At 46.1% G+C, this 21,382-nt stretch overlaps 2 protein-coding genes across 2 annotated transcripts in view; one reads left to right on the forward strand and one right to left on the reverse strand.

Moving 5' to 3' along the window:
• NCDN (neurochondrin) lies at positions 1-3,896 on the reverse strand. Its single transcript, XM_030038634.1, has 6 exons — positions 3,690-3,896; positions 2,285-3,271; positions 1,837-2,063; positions 1,427-1,651; positions 1,062-1,204; positions 1-738 (listed from the first exon to the last, which is right to left on the reverse strand). Exons 1-6 carry the CDS (start codon positions 3,789-3,791, stop codon positions 302-304), a joined length of 2,121 nt encoding a protein of 706 aa, XP_029894494.1. The 5' UTR covers positions 3,792-3,896; the 3' UTR covers positions 1-301.
• Positions 3,897-4,233: 337 nt separating this feature from the next.
• The window catches only part of KIAA0319L (KIAA0319 like), a 36,083-nt gene continuing 18,934 nt past the window's right edge, over positions 4,234-21,382 (forward strand). Inside the window, exons 1-6 of the mRNA XM_030038632.2 lie at positions 4,234-4,351; positions 5,565-5,731; positions 11,681-12,375; positions 17,743-18,034; positions 20,178-20,279; positions 21,142-21,239. Coding sequence (XP_029894492.1) covers positions 5,590-5,731; positions 11,681-12,375; positions 17,743-18,034; positions 20,178-20,279; positions 21,142-21,239 — 1,329 coding nt within the window. The 5' untranslated portion in view covers positions 4,234-4,351; positions 5,565-5,589. The remainder of the gene's footprint in view (positions 4,352-5,564; positions 5,732-11,680; positions 12,376-17,742; positions 18,035-20,177; positions 20,280-21,141; positions 21,240-21,382) is intronic.

A 21,382-nucleotide genomic window follows, 5' to 3' on the forward strand; every position in this document is an offset into this window, starting at 1 on the left:
TTTGAAAAACAAAGCAACAGAAAACGTCTTTAATAATAAAACAGTCTGGTTTTAAAAAGAAATACTGACAGAAGGTCAAGCAGGTGCACATTGAAATGTTCTGAGGCAGCAACAGTTCTGCACATCAGGTTGTGGACAGTTCAAATTCCGCTTAGCTCTGCTGCATCACTCCAGTTTTATAAAGTTTGGTCATTCAAATGCTTTTTGTCCCCACCTGGGACCAAAGGGCTCGTAAGAAATGTTGAACAGATCTTGTGCAGGAGTCTGGCTTCATTTCCCACATCAGGGTGCCGCTAGCTCTTCACTGCTCAGACAGACACTGTTCCAAAGCTGCCATACCATAAAGGTTGGCCCACTCCCTGCCGTGGTGTGACAGGATCACGTCCCTGCACGGCTTGCTGGCTCTGGCCAGCTCTACTAACAAGCCCTGGAAAGCAGCGATGAGCTCAAAATCCACTGAGGCCGGAGCGACGCGAGCCAGTAACTCCGAGAGGCCTTCCAGCCACCGTGCCTGGAGGACAGCTTGCGGCAGCCAGGGAAAAAGCGGCACACAGCCGGCCAAGGCCTGCATCCCCAGGAACCAGAGCTCACTGATGTCAGCCCAGGCACTCGCGTAGGCAGGTGACACGGCCGCGGCCAAGCCGTCCCTACCAGGGTTTGCTTGGGCAGTGTGGGCCTGTGATAGGAAGCAAATGGCAGCTCCGAAAAACTCCTTGGCAGACTGCGTCCCCTGAAGAGCTGGAAGAAAAACGAAATGAATGACTCGATACAGAGCTCACTCGGCCAAAGGAAGGACCCTTCAGTGGGCCTGTCTGCAGCAGGGCTATCAGGGAGAACAGAATACCATCCTCCCACCCTAGAAATCTCTTAATCCCAGCACATCGGCCTGCTGAATTTGCTGCATATTCCTTGCTCCTCCAGGTTTTTGGTTTGGTCACTTTTCCAATGACAGAAACTGGACCTGTTTCCCTTGCGTTTGCTTTCTCCAGCCCAACCACGCAGACCTCGGTCTCTGCCCATGCAGAGCAATGTGCAACTTTGCCAGTGGGAACTCTTCTTACCTGCCGAACTTGCAAGGATCCTGGCCATCATCAGGCCCAGAGTGGCAATGTTGGCTGCTAGAACCAGGTGATCTTTCTGGGGCAGCAGAAGCGGAAGAGACTTCAGCAACATGTCCATCAAGGACAAAAAGGTTTTGTCTCGCCTAGAGAGAAAGCAAACCCTGAGACACGTTTCCTGAGCAGAGTCAGAAGCACCTGAAAATGTCAAGGTTAAATGTAGCACCAAAAATGTAACGTAACTGGTGTCGAAAAAGGGATATCCCTTTTTCAGCACAGCGTCTTAAAAGATCCTGCAAGCTCATTGCACAATGCGCCCTCTTTCTTCCCACTGACAATCTTAAAGCAAGCTCCTGCAGCTCTGTTACCTGATGAGGTCCGGTGCAGTCACGACCAGGTTAAGGAAAATCCCACACGCAGTCTGTAGACTCATTTCAGTGTTTGTCAGCGGAGTCAGGGACCCGGGCTTGGAGGTCAGCACCTCCCACTGATAGAGGAAGTACTCAGACAGCAGTGCTGGTGCCCCTTCTGAGATGAGGATGTCCCGGGGCCTGTCCTCTGCTGTTAAATGGCAAAAGCCAGGTAGCAGAAATCTGGAAGGGGAAAGAAATTGGGAACATGAAGCAGAATGGGTCTAAGCCCTGCATTTACATCCAACTGGGCGGGGGGGGGGGGGGGGAAGAGTCACAGAATTGACACTGCAGGGAGAACAGAAAATAGAAAAAGATTTGAGCAGGTTTGCGCTAAAATTAATCAACTCTGTGCTTAAAATACACACCTCAGGGCATCCTGGGGTACGCCAGAGTCCTCGGTGCTGACCAGCTCTGGCTGGGGAAGGCTCGCAGCTGGGCTACCCTCTTTGAAAAGGTTCTTGGCATAATGAACAAGGAAAGGCAAAAGCTCACAGATTTCCTGCTTGAGGGAGGATGTCTCTTCTGCCATCCAGGCTCCAAGGACTCGAACAGAAGCAAATATGAAAGGATCTTGTAGCTCCTCCTGTTTAACCTGCATGAATAAGAAAGCAGACAGAAAATGACACGTTAGGGCTGCTGTCCTATCGAGCTACTGCAGGTATGAAAACCACAGTGGGCCAAGAGGCACATGTTGCTCTACACAGCTATGGCCATGAGCTGCTGAGCACCCATGAAGCGTCCCAGTGAATAGCAATCAAAGTCTCCCAGAGAAATCCACAAAAGCATGCTCTTTGCTTGAAAGCCCTGCATTACCTGTCTCAAGTAGAATATTACAGCTCCAAATGCCTCCTCCATGATCCTCATGAGCTGCATTTTCTGCACCTCTTCTAGCAGCGGTTTCTCTTCTCTCAGGCACTCCTGGATGCCCATCTCAATAAGGACATAGCAGGCTGTTACCACTTCTTTCTTCCCCTCCACCTCCAAGGGGTCTGGCTCCTCTAGGGTCAGGCGGACCTCCACACAAGCCAAGTTCACCAGCAAGGCCAGGAACTTACTTCCAGCACTCCCTGCTGGGATCCACTCTGACCCACAGGCCTGCACGAGGCAGGCAGCAAGCTTCAGAGCAGGGTCCCGCTGCGACTGGCCGAGTTTACTGCCCAAGATGTTTGCCAGCCCTTTGTAAAGTTTACGGAGGCACTCAGAGCCCTGTGAGTCCTGTGCGAGCGGTGGCGACAGGGGGATGAAGCGAGGCAGAACCTCACACAACTCAAATTTGGTCATGTCTTCAGCCTTGAGAAAATCATCAGAGAGCTTGCTCAGCACGGCCAGGAGGTGTGGAGTGTCTCTCTGCCAGCACTTCACCTCTGCTATGGCCAACAGCCCCAAGAGCAGCGTCAAGGCACGGTCAGAGCCGTAACTGCAATTCATGTAGGCCTGGCACAGGGCAGACACCGTCCCTTTGGTCACCAACTCTCTGGGGCCCCTGGCAGTGGCCATGACAGCACTCAGGCACTGGTATACATCATCGATCATGGACGTGCTGTCTGGACTGCAGGGGGAAACCAGGATGTCATTGAAGGTTGGGATCTTGTTCAAGATCTGGGAGTGACCAGCTAACTCTGGATCGGTGCAGAAACATGCCAACAGAGTAAGGCCCAGCGCCCGGAAGGTGTGCTCGGGGCAGCCCACTGGGGGCTGCCTGGAGGTGAGCAGGCGATTCGGAAACGTGAATCCAATTGCGTCAAAGATCTGGCGACGGGTCTTGGCGTCTACCTCCCCGGCTCTGACCGCTTTGGTCACCTGTAAGGCAAACCAGGGGTGAGCGCACAGCACAGCAAGGGGCTTTGCTAAATTTACAGGATGGCACGGGGAAAATCAGAAGCCTAAACAACTTCCATTAGTACGGAAAAGCGAACCCCTGACCACTGAGCTGGACACTCGGTCTAAGTGCTAATCCAGAGCTTTACCAGAGTGCTTCAAGCGTGCGACAACGCCGACTAACCCTCAGCACACCCGAGCCAAGGCCAGGCTCCCTCCATTTGCTGACGGGAACACCGAGGCATCGCAGCACCTTGCCCCGAAGCTCCCAACGCCAGCCAGCCCAGCTACAAACGCCGCTCGGGCTCTCTCCTTTCCAGAGGCGGGTCTGGCCTTCCCCCTCCCCGGCCCGTTCCTGAGGCGATGGCGCCCGCGGCTCCATCCCGTAGCCGTTCCTTACCAGGAGCAGGGCTGCGAACTGCTCGCTGTCGTTTCTCGCCTCTCTGAGGACGGCGAGGCACTTCTTCAGCGTCGGGTTTCTGTCTCCGGAGTCCGAGGCCATGGCCGGGCGGGTCGGTTTGGCGGACAGACCCCTCGGCACCCACCTCGGGTTCTCTCAGCCCCCTTCCCCTCACCGCCGTTCCGCCCGGGGTGGCCTCTCAACCAATCAGCGAGCCGCCACCGCGCCGCACAGCCAATAGCGTGCCGCCTTGTTGGGAAGTCCCCGAAGCCACCGCCTCCGCGCGGCTTTATGGGCAAATCACCTGTGGCTGCGAAGCCTCCTCGCTCCGCCGGTTGCGGGGAGGGCGGTGCCGCCCCTCCCCGCCCCGCCGTGATCCGGGACAGCCGGCTCCGGAGCCCCGGCACTGACCGGAGGGTGCCCGCAGAGGCCGGTCCCGGTCCCGGTTCCGGTCCCGGTCCCGGTTCCGGTGAGGCCGGTTGTTCAGCTTCCGGGTGAGGGGTGAGCGGCTGCCCGCCGAGGCGCCGCCGCCGCCGCCGCCATGGCCGCGGGGCAGGAGGCCGCGCTGCCCCCCGCCCCGCCGCGCTGGAGGCCCGGCCCGGCCCCGCCGCCCGCCTGAGGCCGCCCAGGAGCCGCCGAGCTCGCCTCGCCATGAGCCCCTGGTAGGTACCGGCCGGCGGCCCGCCGCCTCTGCCGCCCGGCCCGCCGGGGCCCTCTCCCGGCCCCGGGGGCACTGACGGGCTGCGGGCCGCTCCGCGCCGGGGCCTGCGCCCTCGGTGTCTCCTCTGCCGAGCCGGGCAGGTGCGGGCAGAGCCCGGCCGGTCGGCGCCCACGGCCCGGCCCCGAGTCACGGCGGTCAGCGTGGAGCGAGGCCGATCCTCGTCCCGCGGGGACGGCCCCCCCCCCCCGTGGGAGCGAGGGAGCGGCGGAGCGGAGACCCGGAGGGGACGGAAAAGTTTCCTTAAGGACCTGCGGGGTGAAGAGCCGCCTTTTTACATCTGCCGCCGTCCAGCTGACCTCCTGCGCCAATCCCTTCCCGTGCTCCTGCGGCTCGGGGTCTTGGCTGCCCGGGGAGGGGGGGGTCGCGTGGAATCCCCACCAGGTTTAGGTCAGACAGATCTGTGACGATATTCCCTTTTGATTCTTCAGAAATGGCAGGTTTAACTTCCTGTGCCTGATGGTGCTTCATTACTCTTTGAAAATAGATAGTATTTATTACTTGTGCTATGAAAACATTAATTATCTCATATCACCTAGAGCTAATTTAGATTTCAGTAACACGTGAGGCTGTAAAAGAGCCTTTGGCATTAGAAAGGCTGAGAAGGAGCATCGGTGCTTTCGTGATCTCCGCCCCACGGAGCAAAACATGAGGCAAAAATGGATCTTTAGCTACACATTTCTCAGCATTGTTGTATTCTTGTTTCTCTTTGTTTCTGGCTGGTACCAGCCAGCACCAACATGTAAGCAATGACATCGCCAGGCAGATGTGCTGGGCTTATCAGTGCCAGTGTTATGCTCGTTATGCTGGCTGGGTGTCCCTTCCCTGCGGCATACTTGAAACTGAAATTTCCCCAAACGCTTCTTTGGAATCCAGAAGACTCTGGTATTAGATACTTTGCCACTGAAAGTGGTGGGGTCTGGAGGAGGAAATCACAAGGGTGATGGGAAACAGCACTGGAAACTTTGTTACTACAGGTTTCACTTCAGTATCATATATCCATAGTTACTTAGCAGCAGCTGGACTAAGTCACAGCAGATAAGACATTCCTTTTCCTCCACAAATGCTCCATGCTCTTCATAACGTCAACTGAATCCATGCAAGAACCTATCAACTGCCTGTGGATGTTTTGTGTTTCATATCTTATATGTTTCTAGAACCCCGCTGCTGCCCACAAAGGCCATGGAGAAGAGGTTGGAAGCCAAGTTCAGCATTAGCGCCCGATTTCTGTCACGATACTGCCTGGGAAAACCTGCAAGAGAGCTGAGAAGTCTGCAGCTGTTCTACCTGTGCGCTTGCCTTTGTGCCTTGTGCTCCTCAGCAGGTGATTCTTCGGTTCTCTCTGGGACTGTGTCTGTATTTTTTTATGATATTTATCCCCCTCGCTTGTTTAAAATATTCTGAGAAGAATGTGAAATTATTTGCTGCTAGACATTGTAGCTGGTTTAAAAAACAAACAAACCCTCACCTTTTAATAGTTACTAAATGAGCTGTCAAAAGGGTAGGAGGGATGTGGGGCACGAGGGGGTCCCTTCTTATAACACTGTATTGCTCTGATAACCAGCTGCTATTTTGAGTAAGGAAGTGGTCAGCAGCAGGGTGTCTGTCTGTCCCACAGCTACTGTTGTGCATCTTCACAGGCGGTGCTGGCTTTTAGGCACTTGCCTGTATCTCATAGAGAGCCTTCTCTGAGCTGAGAATCTTTTTTTTTTTTTTTTGCAAAAGGAACAAGTGATAATCTGGAAAATAATTTCATCTAAAGAATACTCAAAGCAAGTTGGGAAGGCAGGGATGTGTTTTTAGCCCTCGGATGTTTAACACTCTCCCCAAATGTGGTATGTCAATAATCTGTATTTGCCTACAGGCAATTGTTATGTTTGTTTTTTTTATTTCCTGTTCAAACTTGAGTAACCAACCTCCTGCTCAAGGAAATAACCAAGTTAGGTGTTTGTATGGAAGTTTTCATGTAATGGATTGTGTGGGTGGTTTTTTTGGTTTGGTTTGTTTTTTTTTTTAAAGTTCAGATTCTGACTTTTCAGAGAGACTTGTTAAGTTCCTCTGAGTGTTTTGAGGCCACATCTTCACCAAGAGGTGGTACTTTTCCCATGCATGCATGTAGCTTTCACCAGATCCTAGTTAAGAAAGTTTATGTGCCTTTTTTCCCCCCTCTTTGTTCAAGTTGCAGTAAATTATAGGTTCGAGGCAGTGGTGACCTCAGTATATATCAACCCGTGTGACAGCTGCCAGCAGCTTGCTTTCTGCTGGAAGGTTGCTATGCCTTAATGGTAGCGAGATTCGAGAAGGGGGTTGTTTTGCTTTGTTTCTCGGTTATGTGGACATGTTCTCTAGGCTGCTGCAGCATCTCTGTTGTTTCACGGGCCTTTCTGGACACTTACTGAATGACAGATTTGATTAAGCTAACGAGCTCTGTGACCTTAATCAGCTAATTTAGAACCTGGAAAGACATATTTGTATTCTTAGTCCTAGCAAAGGGTTCTCAGCACTGTGTGTTTGGATGGCGTGTCAGGTAGATCGCGTGTTTTCTTGTAGACTGGGCTTCCTGCATGGTGTTTCCTTTCTTTAGTAATATCTTAGAGTCTAGAGCTGGTGCTGTGAATCCTATGTTGCTCTTGGAGGGTGTTCTGGGCAGTGCTGCCATGTTTGAGGGCTGGTCTGCTTGGGAGAGTTAAAACCACAAAGGCTGATGCATGTGCGGAAATAATTATATGTGACATAGTTATCCTGATGTGGACGCTTTTTCCATTGTAGAGTTTTTGTTCTTCTGGTCTTGTTTGTGTCACTTAGGCAGCAGTTTGTTAAACTGAGGAGGAATTACAGCTGTCTAGAAATTAGTGTGATCGTGCGGAGTTACGTAAGAGGAACTATGTTGACATAATTGCTTACATGTGAGAGGTTTTAAAAGTCTATAGAGTCAAGTCTTTAATCATTAATCTGATATCAGGAGGGATTAACTGCCTGAGCAAGTCTGTGAACCTGAGCTTATTAATAGAAACTGTTCTTGTCCCTTCCCTTCCATTCCCCTGCTGTTCAGCAAAGCTGTGAGCTGTATGGCTGGGACAGGAACTCCTAAGAAGAGCAGTGTTTTTTATACTGATATACTAGGGAAGAAAAATATGACAAAAACAATATTGAGAAGTGACTAAGCACACCCACTGTGCAGGTGTCTTGTGATTTGTGTTGTGCTAGGCTGGATGGGCTGCTGGGGCTTAGGAGAGAACTCGTCCTCGGGGACGTTCCTGCTGACGGGTTTCTCGTGCTTTTCTCTGAAACTGCTGGCATTGATGCTATCAGTGACCAGATCTACTGGCCTGCTGGTCTGACCCACCTACAAGTTCCTGTATGCGACTGCTGCATGTGGTTGCGTAGGGTCCAGCACAAGGAACTGGAAGGGACTGAACAGGCTGCTCTCCCAGAAAGCAGGAGTTAGTAGCTCTGCTGGTACTCACAGCTGCCTTCTCTCGTTTGGTGCAGGTCCGTGTCCACCTAGTGCAGGTGCTGCACCAGATTCTGTGGAGGTCCCCATTTGCAAGACTGCAAATAGCAACACGTGGCTTCTCATCACAACAATTCGTTTGGCCCATAGTGTGTTCCTGCAGGACTTGCGGGAAGGAAGTGTTTTATGAACAGGCCGGGTGGATTTTTCCTGGCAGAAAATCTTTCCTCTTTCCAGAGATGAAATGCAAGTGTAGACTGAGGAGCTCTGCTTTCTGCCATGGCACTTAAAAGTTGTCTGAATGTGTGATGTCCACCAAAGACCAGGGAACTTACTTAGATGAAAATCAGTATGGTTCTGTGGAAAATGTACGTCTAGAATGCTGGGCTGGCATGTTGAGTTGCCTGTATGCTATCATTCCTGAATGTTAACCAAGTTTTAAGCTATTCATGTACAGCAATTCAGAAACCATATTAGCTAATTTCAAATAAACATGTCCTAGGTGGGCATTAGCAGAGTTCTGGAAATGAAATCTGGCCAAAATGTAATTCAGATCTCTGCATCTTGGTTTAGCAGTGGGTTAAAAGGGAAGCAGAATGCTCTCAGCATGGTAGTGTTGTGTCATCTGGGCTAAGTCATGGCTCTGTCATACCTAGGAGGTGCTTATGGGGATTCAGGTTTTACATTTTAGATAAATAAATGTAATACTTGTGTTATGTAGTGATTTTTCACAAGGGATATCTTCCCTGCGAACACTTTTCTCTTAAATATGCCCCATTCTGTTTGTGCCCCAGTTCTAAGCCTGTTACTAGAAAGTTGCTGCTGAATTTCACTGTGTCCTGTATCAAGACTTAATTTGAGTGGTATGTATGAGCCAGGGCTGACATCTGAGGAGAGGTAGATGAGCACTGGTCGAGGAGGAGGAGGGATTTTAGGGATGTGGGAAGCAGCATGTTTCCCTTTTGCACAGGATATATTGGGGACAGTGCTTCACCTTTAACATAAAGTTAATTTTTTTTTTTTAGGCTAAACTGAGCCCGAATGGATAAGACTCTCTTGAAATTCACAGCAGTAGCGTTATTCTTCCATTTGTTACTTGTTTCTCTAAGTCTGGAGAGTGTGTGTGTGTACATATGTGCACCTTTTGTGTGTATATACCTGCTGCACCGCATACTCTGTCCTAATTCCAGGCCCATCAGGTTAGTGCCAGGTGCTTGTCCCTGCTTGTGTGCACAGTCGTGTCAGGGTGACTGTCAGTCCAAGCACTTCGGAGTGTAATGAGGTCGGTTGTTGCCCCGGGCAGACAGGCTGCCCGTCTGCTTGCTCTCGAAGGAAGTGCCATGTGTTGATGAAGTGTGACAAGGATGGTGATGATTTTAAAGGTGCTGATGTCAACTTCTCTCTCTGTTGAACATATGCAAAGTTTCATTTACACGTTACAGTTGGACATTGCTCAAGTGAAGAGCTTCTTCACCTTCTGCACAGTTGTGGGTTCAGACACCCACAGGGAGCTCTGGTCCCCTGTGGCTTGGTCACAGATCTTGAGTGCTTTCTGTTGCAGCTGAGGCTAGCTTTCTGGAGCCTCAACTTCAAACTGCCTTTGCTGTGCTTGTTTCACAATAAGCTATAAATAACACCTTTGCTTCCCACTTTTTGATGTCTCAAAAACAAACCTTTCCTTGTGATGGTGTGAGTTCCCGTTTTGGATTGAAATTTTTGGTGTAGCAAGAGATTCCACACAAAAGGCGCGTGAATATGGCCATCGTCCTTCATTTTAAACGAGTGGGTAATCCATTCTGAGTGAGAAAATAATCATATGTGGATACCTTTAATGATCAGGAGTAATAAAGCTGTTACACCTACTGTGCTGTTTGGAATAACTGAATTACAACAAAATATGTTCTCCATCTTCCCCACTTGCTTTCTTTGGTCATACAAGGTTATAGAAGTGCTATGATTTTCCCCTTCCTCCTGCACCAGGGGGATGGTGCAGGAGGAGGGGGAAAATCACAGCACTTTGATATCACTAACCTTGCGTATTAGCTGTGATTCAGAGGGTCGGAGTTCCTTGCCATCTCAGTAGTGTGAGGTTAAGTGTCTTTGTGGCAGGAGTTTAAAGTCCCGAAGTCAAATGCTTCAAGTAGCCTAAAACAGCCAGAGTGGAAGACACCTGCATCTGCCTGTACTGTTCTAGTCTCACAGTTTTCCAGGATTGGTGGTGCTTCAGGATGTTGAGCCTGACCACTGCTTGTGAGCTCCAGACTTGATCAGAAAAATACCTCGCCCTCTGCACTGTGTCATGGTTGGCACTTGGAAAGCTTCCTGCAGCTATGTGAGCCTGCTGTGGCTCAGCAGGGCTGTTGGAGTTGTGCTGGGCAGTGGGGACCTCGCATGACTTCTTCCAAGAATCGTAAAACGCGCTGCCGTGCCATCACCAAATTACTTTTATTTGGTGGATGAGACATGGAGATCTGTGTGGTCTTTTTCCTGTGCTTCAACATATTCCGTCTTCAATGTGTTTGTAACTTGGAAGTGACAGGAGAAGTGGTGTGAGAATTCTTCCCAGGGGAGACAGATAAGACGGACCAGTAGCCTCTACATCCGTGCTTATTAATTTTAGTTCCCACTGTAGTGAATGTGGGTATAATGCAACATGAAGTCTGTATTCATTTAGAGTTACTGGAATAGTAATATGTTACTGAACTTTTTTTTTATATGCTGTCAAGAAACGGGGATCAGGGTATTATAATTTAAATTCAGACTTCTTTATTTTAATGTAGAAAAAAGTTTCCCATTTGTGTTGTGTTCAAGAACTGCATTCTTGACACACAGGAAGCCAGATCTGGAGCATATTCTCCAGCTGGACTACTCAGAGTCCAGCGACATAGTTTATAAAGTTATCTTCCAGTGACCTATTATCCCTTGGATGCTGAACACAGCACAGTGTAACAGTCCCATAGGTCATTAGTCTATTTTTAGGGAGTCCTTAATCTGCAGAGCTCTGAATTTTGGAAGCCTTTAATCCATTGATCCCTGCAAGCACTCTAATTTTTCATGCTAGGAAAAAAAAAAAAAAATCCATATGCAGAGCAGTTGCTGCTTCACTGCTGATCTGAGATCTGAAGTAACTTGACTCTTAAAAAAAAAACAAAAACAAAAAACCCCACATTTGACACAATTTCTGTTATAGAAAGCACTACAGTGGAGTGGGTGGCGAGGACAGGCGTTCCAAACCTCTGTTCTAGAAGATGTAACAACTTCTTAAGCAGAGCAGTTTCAGTCAAAATAAGTGACTGACCTCAGACATCAGTTTGGAAGAGGAAAAATGCCTTTGTACTATGAACCAAGCCAGTGTCACTGTTTCCAGAATTCTCCTTCAAGGCAAACTATGGGCAGAGAGGCAATGCTGTTTACTGGTTAGAGTAAGAAGCTGCACTCAGGATTCCTGGGCTCAATTTCTGGCTCTTAACTTGCTGTGTAACCTTTGCCTCACTGTTTGGTCTGTGCCTTAGTCTTTTCTGAAACAGGAGCATTTCTGTTTTCACTTATTTTGTTGTAGATGGCTTTAGCTCCATTACTATCAAAAAGAATGGTGGTCCCTTTGGTAGGAGGTGCAGATCGTTGCTAAAAATCTTGTGTAAGTACTGGATACCGAGGCCAGGTATAGAGTCTGAGAAGCCCCCATTTTACTGTCCTGTACACTCTCTCCCACATTACTCCTGTGCCCTAAATTCATCTTGACAATAGTGATGAGGATCTATTGTCCACTGCTTTAAAGGATTGAGAATTGTCTTTATTTGTCTTCCTCCCCTTTTCCAGATGCAAACTGGAACGGATCTAAATGCGAGCCGGGGAAGATCCTATTTGGTGGCCGTTTGAGATCGTGGGAAGATCACCATTTACAGCTTCTGGAAGGATTTCATACGCTACAGTCCTGTCAGACTGCCTGCTGCCAGAGCCCCACCTGTGATGCTTTTTGGTTCTTGAAAAATAGGTGCATCCAGGTGAACTGCACTATGCCTCGCATGTGTCAGGCAAACAGGACTGGCTTTTCTGACTCTGTTTTGGTGTTTTTAAAGAAATCAAGTAGCACAGAGCACTTAAAGTTTCAAGTGGAAGGTGACATGAAGACCTGGTTTCACAAGTGGTTGGACTGGGGCATCCCTGTCCAGAGGAAAAAAAGACTGCGGAGGTCATTCCAGAAGTGGAGCTTGGCAGGTAACAAGGTGGAACTCCTGAAAAGGGGTATAGCAGCGAGCCCCAGTGGTGAGGCTGCAGCCAGAGCATCAGACAGCAAATCTAGAAGCAGCCGAAGAGAAACAGAGCGCTTGAAGGATCAAGTACTGAGGCTCTTAGTGGCTGACAGGCCTGTTCCTGAAGGCCATCCAAATCAAAAGAAAGACTCACTGAAAAATGAACAGAATCCAAGAGAGCAGAAAACCAAAAGCCTGTTCCCTCCTGAAAGCAATAATGTGAACAGATCAAGTGATGCAGATGGTGTTGACTTGTCACAGGTAAGTGTGATTGCTGGGACTGACATGGGCTGCCTTGGACAGCTGTCACACTCCTGCTCAATCTTGTTTTATGTAGACTTTGACTGAAAACTGCCTAAGTGATAGGATACCTTTCTGGATGCCTGTTTTCAGCCTCCTGTTGACAAGGCAAGGCCAAGGGTTGGGTTTTTTGTTTGTTCTTTGGGGGGTAGCGTTTTTTCCCTCCTCTTCCTAGCTGGGATAAACTGTCTTTGGGAAGGTGAGGGGAGATGGAGGTCATGATAATGCTTATCCTCTGTATAATCACACAATGTACTTGCCAGATGAGAAGGAAAGGTGAGATGTGATGTCAGTGGGAAGTGCCTGGGAGTTGAAAACTGTTACCTGTAAAAGTACCTTTAGAGCCACAAAAGAAAATAAGCTGTTTTCCTTTGGGTGCTGAATTGAGGCAGTTAAATACATTATTTTATAGACTCATGCATAGAGTTTTCCAGTGTACTTTCAGGTCAGCCTGCTTGCTTGAGTTGGCACCCTAATGCCAGCTTTTTTGTTCTGTTTTTGAAGACTGCTTCAGTTTCTCAAATCCACAAAAGCTTACATTGGCATTGGTTGAATGAAACCAGTTTAGTCTCTACTCCAAACACGTACAATGTTAAGCTAGTAAATCTAGGTGTTAAAGAGAAATTGGCACATTTGAATTGTTAAATGATGTTTGTATTTTTAAATCTGCAAGTAGTTTTTTGAGCCTTATCATACAAAAAAGCCCATGCACTTGTGATGGTGAAATAGAAAGAATTCTACTTGGTGAAATTGTTCGTTAAATACCTTTTGCCTTGTTTCTGGGATTTGGCACTGTTGAAGCCTGATGCCTTTTCCTGTAGTTATGTTCTTGTTCTGGAAACTTGACTGAATTTGTTTCTCTCCCTTGTATTCAAATCTTGGTTCCAGGTAGGGCTGTGACTGGTCTGAGCCACCACCCTGCAGAGCAGGATGTGGAGAGCAGCCAAGGGACACTGCTGAGAGCTCTAGGGCAGCCCGGGTGGTGTGTGAAATCATGCACTAAAACTTTACAAATGTTTGATTTTTCCACAACCCCACAGCATTCAGGGCTGACTCAAGATCTTAGCTTTCTCTCTTCCCTGCAGTATTGCAACGTTTCCACCCTGCCTGTTCTTTCCTCCTCCTAATATTTGAGATTTATACAGTGACCCCATTCTCTCAGTTGTTATGCATGCAGTGTCTGGGGAGACGTCTTTGCAGCCAGTCTTAAATGTCTTCTGTTGTTCTTGGGTAATAGTTGTTGTATCTCCCTGCTTGCTCAGTTTGCAGCATTGCATTCTGAGTTGTCATATTATTACTGTTCAGTGCCTGTCCAGTAAACTGGTTGCAAGTATTAAATTCCATGGATTAATCAGCTTCTGAATATTGCTGAGTATTCAGGATTTCCCATCTTTAGGAAGTGCTCCCATTGTCGTTAAGGTACACTGTTGGATGTGTGCTGGGGAAAGGTTTTTCTTTTCCTTACTGGTTTTTGCTGGTAAGAAAGTCAGTATCTCTTGACAAAATGCAAAATAAAAACTTCCTACTAAATATATTGGCTGTGATCGAATTCCTGACAGTCACATTTTTGAGGTTTAGGATAGAGTTTTGTGGAGGAGAAAGAATTAAAAATCCACCTTAACAGGAGTATTGAGCTGAAGCTGATTCTACCAGCCCTAGGCTAATTCCTTGATTATTGAACCATCCAACTTTCACCTGCAAAATATAAGGCAAGCTATGCAGCTGTCCTTGCATTTCTGATCTTAGAGCAGTTTAATTTAGGCCAAGGATATAACATTCAAGGCTGTGTACTTGAGACATGGCCAGCCTTTCCAGGAGGGAGATGCTAAAGCAGGGAATTTTCCAAGTTGGGTTGGTTATGGGCCAAAAATAGGTAAAGTTACACACAAGCTGAAATCAGTAGAATTTCACCTGGGCTAGATTTGGTCCAGTACCTGGAGCCTGTGGCTTCAGCAGGTGAATGCTGTACATTTAATACTGTATTCCTTAAGAAGGTTTGGCAGGTGGGCTGGAAGGTGGGGAGAATACTGGATCATTACTGCATACAAAGCAGTTCATACTGGGACCGTCAAACATCTGAAGTAGGAAAGGATGTCTGAGGTCAAAGTGGCTCTTAACTCCTTTCTAAAAGGGGAGAAAGAAATTAATGTGCCTATTCTCCTCTTCTGTTGATGAGCATTGAATGTGTGGGAGGCAATCTTTTCCTTTGCTCCTAGAGACTCAGGGAGAAGTCAAGTGACAGTTTTAGGAAAACATTGCCTCACTGAGTTTTAATTTTCCTCTTGCAGTTCTGATAGCTCCATAGCCATCTGCAATGTCATTTGCTAATGTGCAGCTAGCATTAATTTGTGGTTTTACTGTATCCATGCTATGGAACCAGAGATGGGTGAAGGAGAGTGTACCAGGATAAACCACAGTGCACCCTGCTCATCAGTCCTCACCTAAAGAAGAGCAATTTGTGCTTTTCCATTAAAGTGGGTGACATTTTCCAGGCACCAATTTTTTTCTGCCTTGCTGTAGAAATACTTGTCAATTTTAAAATCTAGCAATGCATTTAATAGCCAATCAGGAGAAGTATTTAAGCGCAGCACTGCTGATGAGAAGGGCTGCTGCAGCACTGCAGGAGCTCTGCAGGCAGACTGGAAAAGGCTGCAGCCTTTAAAGTGGAGTTGTTACAACAGAGCCAGAGACCTCATTCCTGCACTCACAATTCTGGCTACTGTCGGCCCTAGCAAGCCCAGTGTCTGACTCTTGCTGTCATGCTTCCTGGCAGCGCTGGGTGCTTTTTACCCGATGAGGAGGGAGGAAAGGTCTTTCTTCACAGCCAGCACTAACTCTGCAGTGGTTTGTGACATTACCCACATTTTTGTGTCTTAAGGATCTTGACAGATGTGGCATGTAGTGCGAAGAACTGAGGACACAGTCTAAGCTGAAAAGAGCCTATTTTGTAAATTCAGACCAGGCTTAGCAAAGTAGGGCCCATTTAAATTAAAAAATAAAAGGAAATTCAAGAACACAGGTATTTTTCTTTGAAGTAACTTAGGTTCAGTGCAGATTCTGATGCACATAGCTGTTCTAGTTCCATCTTACAGACATAGGACTCTCAGACAGGGAGACTAGGTCACTTGTCCCAGGCCAAAGGCGGTTAGGGGTTGGAATCAAAAGTGTCTGACACTCCTACATTCACTCAGGCCAATATGCCACTTCTCTCTATTTTCTAAACTAATCAGATAGGACAGCTGGCAAACTTCTAGTCTCCTCCTCGTTTATCCCCAAGAATGAAATCTTCTGTTCTTTAAAGAATTCAGGGTTATGGAGTAAAGATAAGAAATGTCTCAGCTTGCAAGCATTAGAGGCATTTTTGACTGTTATGTTGCCTCAGGCAAAGCTTATCTAATTCAAGCTCTCCACAGACATTTGGCTGTCAATTCATCCTGAAGACTTCTGGGAGGAAGAGGATCTCTCTTAACTGTAAAGGGTTTTTTTAGGCATTAAAAAGGGAGTCAAGGAAGCATCTGTCTCACTGAAAATATCACCAAGCAAAGTGGAGGCTCGGCTGCTGTGCCCAGCGGGCAGATGCTGGTCTCCTGCATGTTGTTTGTGACAGCTGTTCCTGTGACCTGTCTGGGTTGATTTTTTGCTAAGCAAAAAGTGGTTTCCCATCGTGATATGAAGTCACAGAGACTTTCTGCTCCTATGCCTTTCCTAAAAAGTCTGTCTCAAGTGTCTGAGTTCCTGCCTAGCTGTTCCCCTCTCGTTGTGCCAGCATTTCTAACTTTATCTTATTGGCATACTTGGTAAAAGGAAGTCAGTATCTTGAGTTGACCAGAGTTATGAATGGGTGTAAGATGATACTGCCTGGGACAGCCAGCTGTCCTGAGGCCACCGATGAAGAGCAGCACAGAGCAGTATGCCAGATTTTGCCTGCATCTTTGTTCCAAAGAATCTGTAGTTTTGTTAAAGATAAAGGGAGCCCATCAACAAGCAAGCAAATAGAGGAAAACCAGCTTATGTCTGTAACAGTAACAAATAGCGCTTGGTTCTTTGGTCCATAAAGCTCAGATGTTAATCAAACATACAAATGAATTGAGATGTTTTACATTCTGGGATTGAGGGAAAGTTAGCTGAGATATGCAGAGAGGAAATGATTTGCCCAAGATTGCAAAAAAGCCTTCTTGGAGAGGAGCCTTCGATGCCTTCATTGCTACTCCTGGCCTGGCTGGCTGTTGCAGTACGTGCAGGATGGCTTTATTTTTACAACTGGCATTCAATGTTTTCTGAAGCCCAGCCCATTTACTGACTAGGATGTTGCCCACTGTGGTCTAGAGTGTTTTTCCAGTTCTGTTTCCTGGACTGAATGCTGACAGCATAGTGTAAAAGCTTGAGAATATTTCCTCCCATATGAGCTTTTGATCAGCTCCTCTGGTGGGGAGTAGTGGTGGGCATTTCAGCTCCAAGTCAAAGATGGTAAATTGCTCCATTTTAAATATTTAGCAGGTGTTCTCAAAATAGACTTAGCTCAACAAAATGTGCTACACATATGTACTTCACGGTGGAAGGTAAATTGTCAAGAGTATTGCTTGGCAGGCTAAGAACTGGAATGGGGCTAGGTACTGTAAAAGGAATTTTCTGATGAAAGAAAGGAAATTGTTCTTGCCACTTTGATTATTTTCAATAAAGTAGCTCATCCTACATGGATGTGAGCAAACTTTCTGCCCGCAAGCTCAGCTCCCTGCCCCAGCAGCATCTCCTGTGGCATGCACGCAGGGAACTGTTTGTGTCACGTCACCTTGCTTTGAAGAGTGATTCTGAAATAAATTTCCTCTTGCTGCAATGATTTGATTATTACATAAAAATGCCATTGCAATCCTCCTGTTTTGTGCTTGCCAACTGCATGGCTTTAGAAAAAGGAATATGTGGCCAAAATAAATGGCCCAAATGAACCCTAGTTCCTGGTACCTGTTTTTTTTGCTTCTGTCTTATCCCACCTCTCAGTTCTTTTGGCTCTGCTCACTGCAACTTTGAACCTAGGTTGTCTGTCATGTTTGCCACATCAACAGCTATGGTACTTAAGATGCTGTAGTTAAATCTATGGTCTTAACCAGTGTTCAACTGAGCTAGAAATGGCCTGTCTGCTGTGGAGGAAGAACATGGAGAAACAATTCAGAAGAGAGAACAGGAAGCAGTAAAATGTCCTGCTTCTGGGAAAAACAAACCAGGGACTTTTCAGCCTCCCAAACTGGAGGATGTGAAGTGCAACTTAAACACAGTAAAACAAAACTGACATTCAGTATTCAAGTCAAACTAAGACAACTTTTTCCTTTACAGATCCACACAGGAACATCTGCACCAGAACCATCAGTGTTGGCTACATTCTCCAGTCCTGTGGCACAGGGCTTGACAGCCACAGGGAAGACTGAGAAGTCTGGGCAGCCAGATGATGCTTTGGTCCATCCTCACTCCTCAGATGTGTTGCCCACAGTCAGCCCTATGCTGGCGAAAAGCACAATGAAGATGCAGACAGCTACTTCTGTGCCAAGTGGAGTTCCCACAAATGGCAGTGTTTCTACAATCCAGACCAACACTGCTGCATCACCAAGTACTACTGCCACCACACCAGGTGAGAGCATGCAATGCTCCAGCAAATGCCATCTATTCAGGTTTTGGTGACAAGCCATTGCAGCATTGAAAAATATGAGATAATTTCAGAAATTGTGGTACCCTTGAAAAAATGCTAAGATACATGCTTCAGCACACATACCGGTTGGACCCCATTAACTCATGAGGTCTGAAAATGGGACTTTGGCATCATAAATCTGCATGTGACTATTGGATCTATTTCCAAGAACAGCTTGAAAGTAATGGTGGTATCTTAATTCCCAAAGTGAAAGTTGAGATGTGATGTAAGGCATAATCCCATGAAGCATTCTTTCAGTAGTCTTGACACACTGCTGTCTATCAAGTTGAGCAGAAATCTTAATGTCTGCTCAAAATGGGGTGTAACTGTTTGGTTTTTTTTCTTTTCTGTCCCTGAAATGTCAATGCACAATTCGACCACGGAGAGCAGTGTACTTGGCTGTTAGCCCATGCTTTGTTTTGCAGTAAAAAGATGTTTCTGTTCACACTGGTATTTCTTAAAACAAACTATTGAAAATGTATAAAAGCCAAAATGCACTTTGGACAGCTCTGTTAACTCACCCAGGCCATTAGCTCACCCTGTAAGGATGTGTATGTACAGTGAATGGTGTATACTGGTTGTGTGATGTCTCAGAATTCAGTTAATCCAGTTTGCTGAAGAATTCACAGCTGAATTTCTTTTGAATTTAGGGTTCCTTTCCCTTACAAGGGAACAAATGGGAAGTGTAAAGGAAATGCTGCATCCAAAGACATTTTTTGCAGGAAGTTCATTGGATGCTTGTGCTAACAAGCTAGTATTCTTTTTAAGGGCTTACCCCAGCTAAAACTGGAAAATATATTTTAAACATCTTCAGTGGCTTGTGTTAGAAAAGTAACATAGTCAGGGCCTCCTCGTTTTGCTAAATAATACAAAGATGATGTGAAGGGAAGTTTTTCCAAGTAGCGTTTTGTGTTTTTGTCTGTTTGGTTTTGGTTTTTGCTTTTTTGTTTTTTTTTTTTTCCCTACTGAGATCAGATCTCTTTTTGCCTTGGAACTCTTTGCAGCTGAAAGACTGATGGAGTTATAATATCCCAAGATCAGCAGTAATTGAGGGGGAAAAAAAAATTGATGAATTTGTTTTCTTTTAGTTAACTGGTTAATTCCAGTAGCTAATCAACAGATGGAAGAAAGGCTAAATGTTTAACGGTATTTTCCCATGTTTTTTAACTTGGGATTTTTTGCACATATCTCTGAAACATTGTCTTTGACAGGGTCAAACTAGGGTGAAGCAACTTTACTTCTTGTTTTCTATGCATAATTCCCAAGCCCAATAGTAAAAAGACAAAAATAAAGCAAATGAGAAGGGAAGAGGAAGATGAGGAGGCTGAGAGGTACTCTTAAGAAATGTGGTCAACTTTCTGGTTACCTTAATGCTAATAACAAGCAGAAAAAAAAGTCACCGGCCATAGTTTTCAAGTCTTTACCCTGTAGTCTTTAACAACAAACTACCTGTCAATTTATATGAAATGGAGTGGCAAGAAAATTCTTAAGCAGGGGTTGAAAAGAAAATATAAATAGAAGGAACAGGTTTGTATTTTGAGTTTCCATACTCAGTGTGGTAGCTATGTGTTTTTTAAAAAAAAAAAAATCTCTTAGCCCCCAGGCAGTTTTTCAAAAAGAAATACCGCAGATTCTTCATATATTTGTGAAGATCTGGAATTGCAGTTTGGTAAATAACAGTGTTTGTCTTGCTGTGCCATGAGACTGCAGCTGGGTTCTCTGCCGAATACATGTCAGGTAAAACCCTTCCCATCCTGCTGGACCTGGATGAATAAATTCCCCTGTACAGGGCCTGAGGGTCACTTTTCAGCTCTTCAGAAAAGGAGTAGGAGCTGCATAGTACCTCCAAAGAGGTGACTGAATGATTTTGGGCTTGCCTTAAAATTGTAAAACCCCATTAGTGCTTTTGCATTAATAATGAGAGCGAAACCTGAAATGGGAGCTATATTGAGTGATGGTATGTTTACAAAATACAGCCATTTATAGCTGGTTTTTAGTCAACAGACTCTGAAACCAAGGTGGTTTTTATGTACGTATATAACTTTTTTTTCTGTTCCTCTTTCGATTCTGTGTTTCTCCCTCTCAGTTATGAAGGAGCTGGTAGTTTCTGCTGGAGACAGCGTCGAAGTGACCCTGCCAAAGAATGAAGTTCAGCTGAATGCGTTTGTGCTTCCTGAACCACCACCTCGTAAGGCTTCCCTGGGATTTTTGCTAAGGGCTTGTGTGATGGTGAAATGGCAAATAGACATACATTGCATTAAATAAGGACAATCTTGAAAATGTCTTTTGTCACAGAACACTTTCCTGTAGAAATTTTTCATCCTATGCCATTACTTCATGCTGCCTCTCAGAGAAAATAGCAAGACACAAAAAACATCAAAAGTGCTACAAAGTCATTAGAATTGGGAGATGGCGTATTCTCAAAGTGGTATCTGAGGAAGCAGTGGATCTTCAGCATCTATTCGTGGTATTTGCTGATAGGTGACGAGCTGTCTTAGCAAGTGATCTCTCATTTGGTGGATTGAAATCTGATTTGGGGGGTTGACATGCTGAGGAACACATTTCTATACACTCCTTGTTTCATCATGCAAATTGTTCTCAGGTGTTTGTAAAGTTTTTATCTATAGCTCTGTCCACAATGGTAGTGGGAGACTGCAGAGGAGAGACAACCATGTTACATGTTATGCAGCAACAAGGATAGATGCATTCCTGTTCAAAAACTGGCATTATGTTGTGTCTGCAGGATTTGAGGGCATGATAAGACTTTTCTCTATTATTATCCTGGAGCTGTGATTGTTCCAAAGCTCTTTAATGCCTTAGAGGTTGAAGGATGGGTTTTGGCTCCAGAGTAAATGTATTTAGAAGCACAGATTGTCTCTCTTCCTGGGTATATTCCCAAAAAGCTGCAGCCCAAATTCCAAGCTGTCTCATTTCTCCATAGTGCAGCAGAATGTGCCTTGTAAATGTTTAATACCTTTGCTTTTCTTTAGCATGACAGAAAGGCAGTCTTCTAAAAACAAATGTCTGAACTTTTTTTTTTTTTTTTAAAGGAACCACTTATTCCTATGAGTGGGAATTGATTACTCATCCAAAAGACTACAGTGGAGAAATGGAAGGGAAACACTCCCAGACCCTTAAGTTATCTAAGGTAAAACTTTTGCTGCTTCGTATCCTGTTGTGTTAAATGCCAAGTGGAGAAGACGGGGACCCTGGCAGCCAGGAAAGACTTGTATGTGATTTCAGGATGAATAGGAAATTGCATGATGGGCAGGCAGCCAACATTTGACTGCA

This window comes from Aquila chrysaetos, chromosome 16, assembly GCF_900496995.4.
Source record: "Aquila chrysaetos chrysaetos chromosome 16, bAquChr1.4, whole genome shotgun sequence".
Taxonomy (NCBI): Eukaryota; Metazoa; Chordata; class Aves; order Accipitriformes; family Accipitridae; genus Aquila; species Aquila chrysaetos.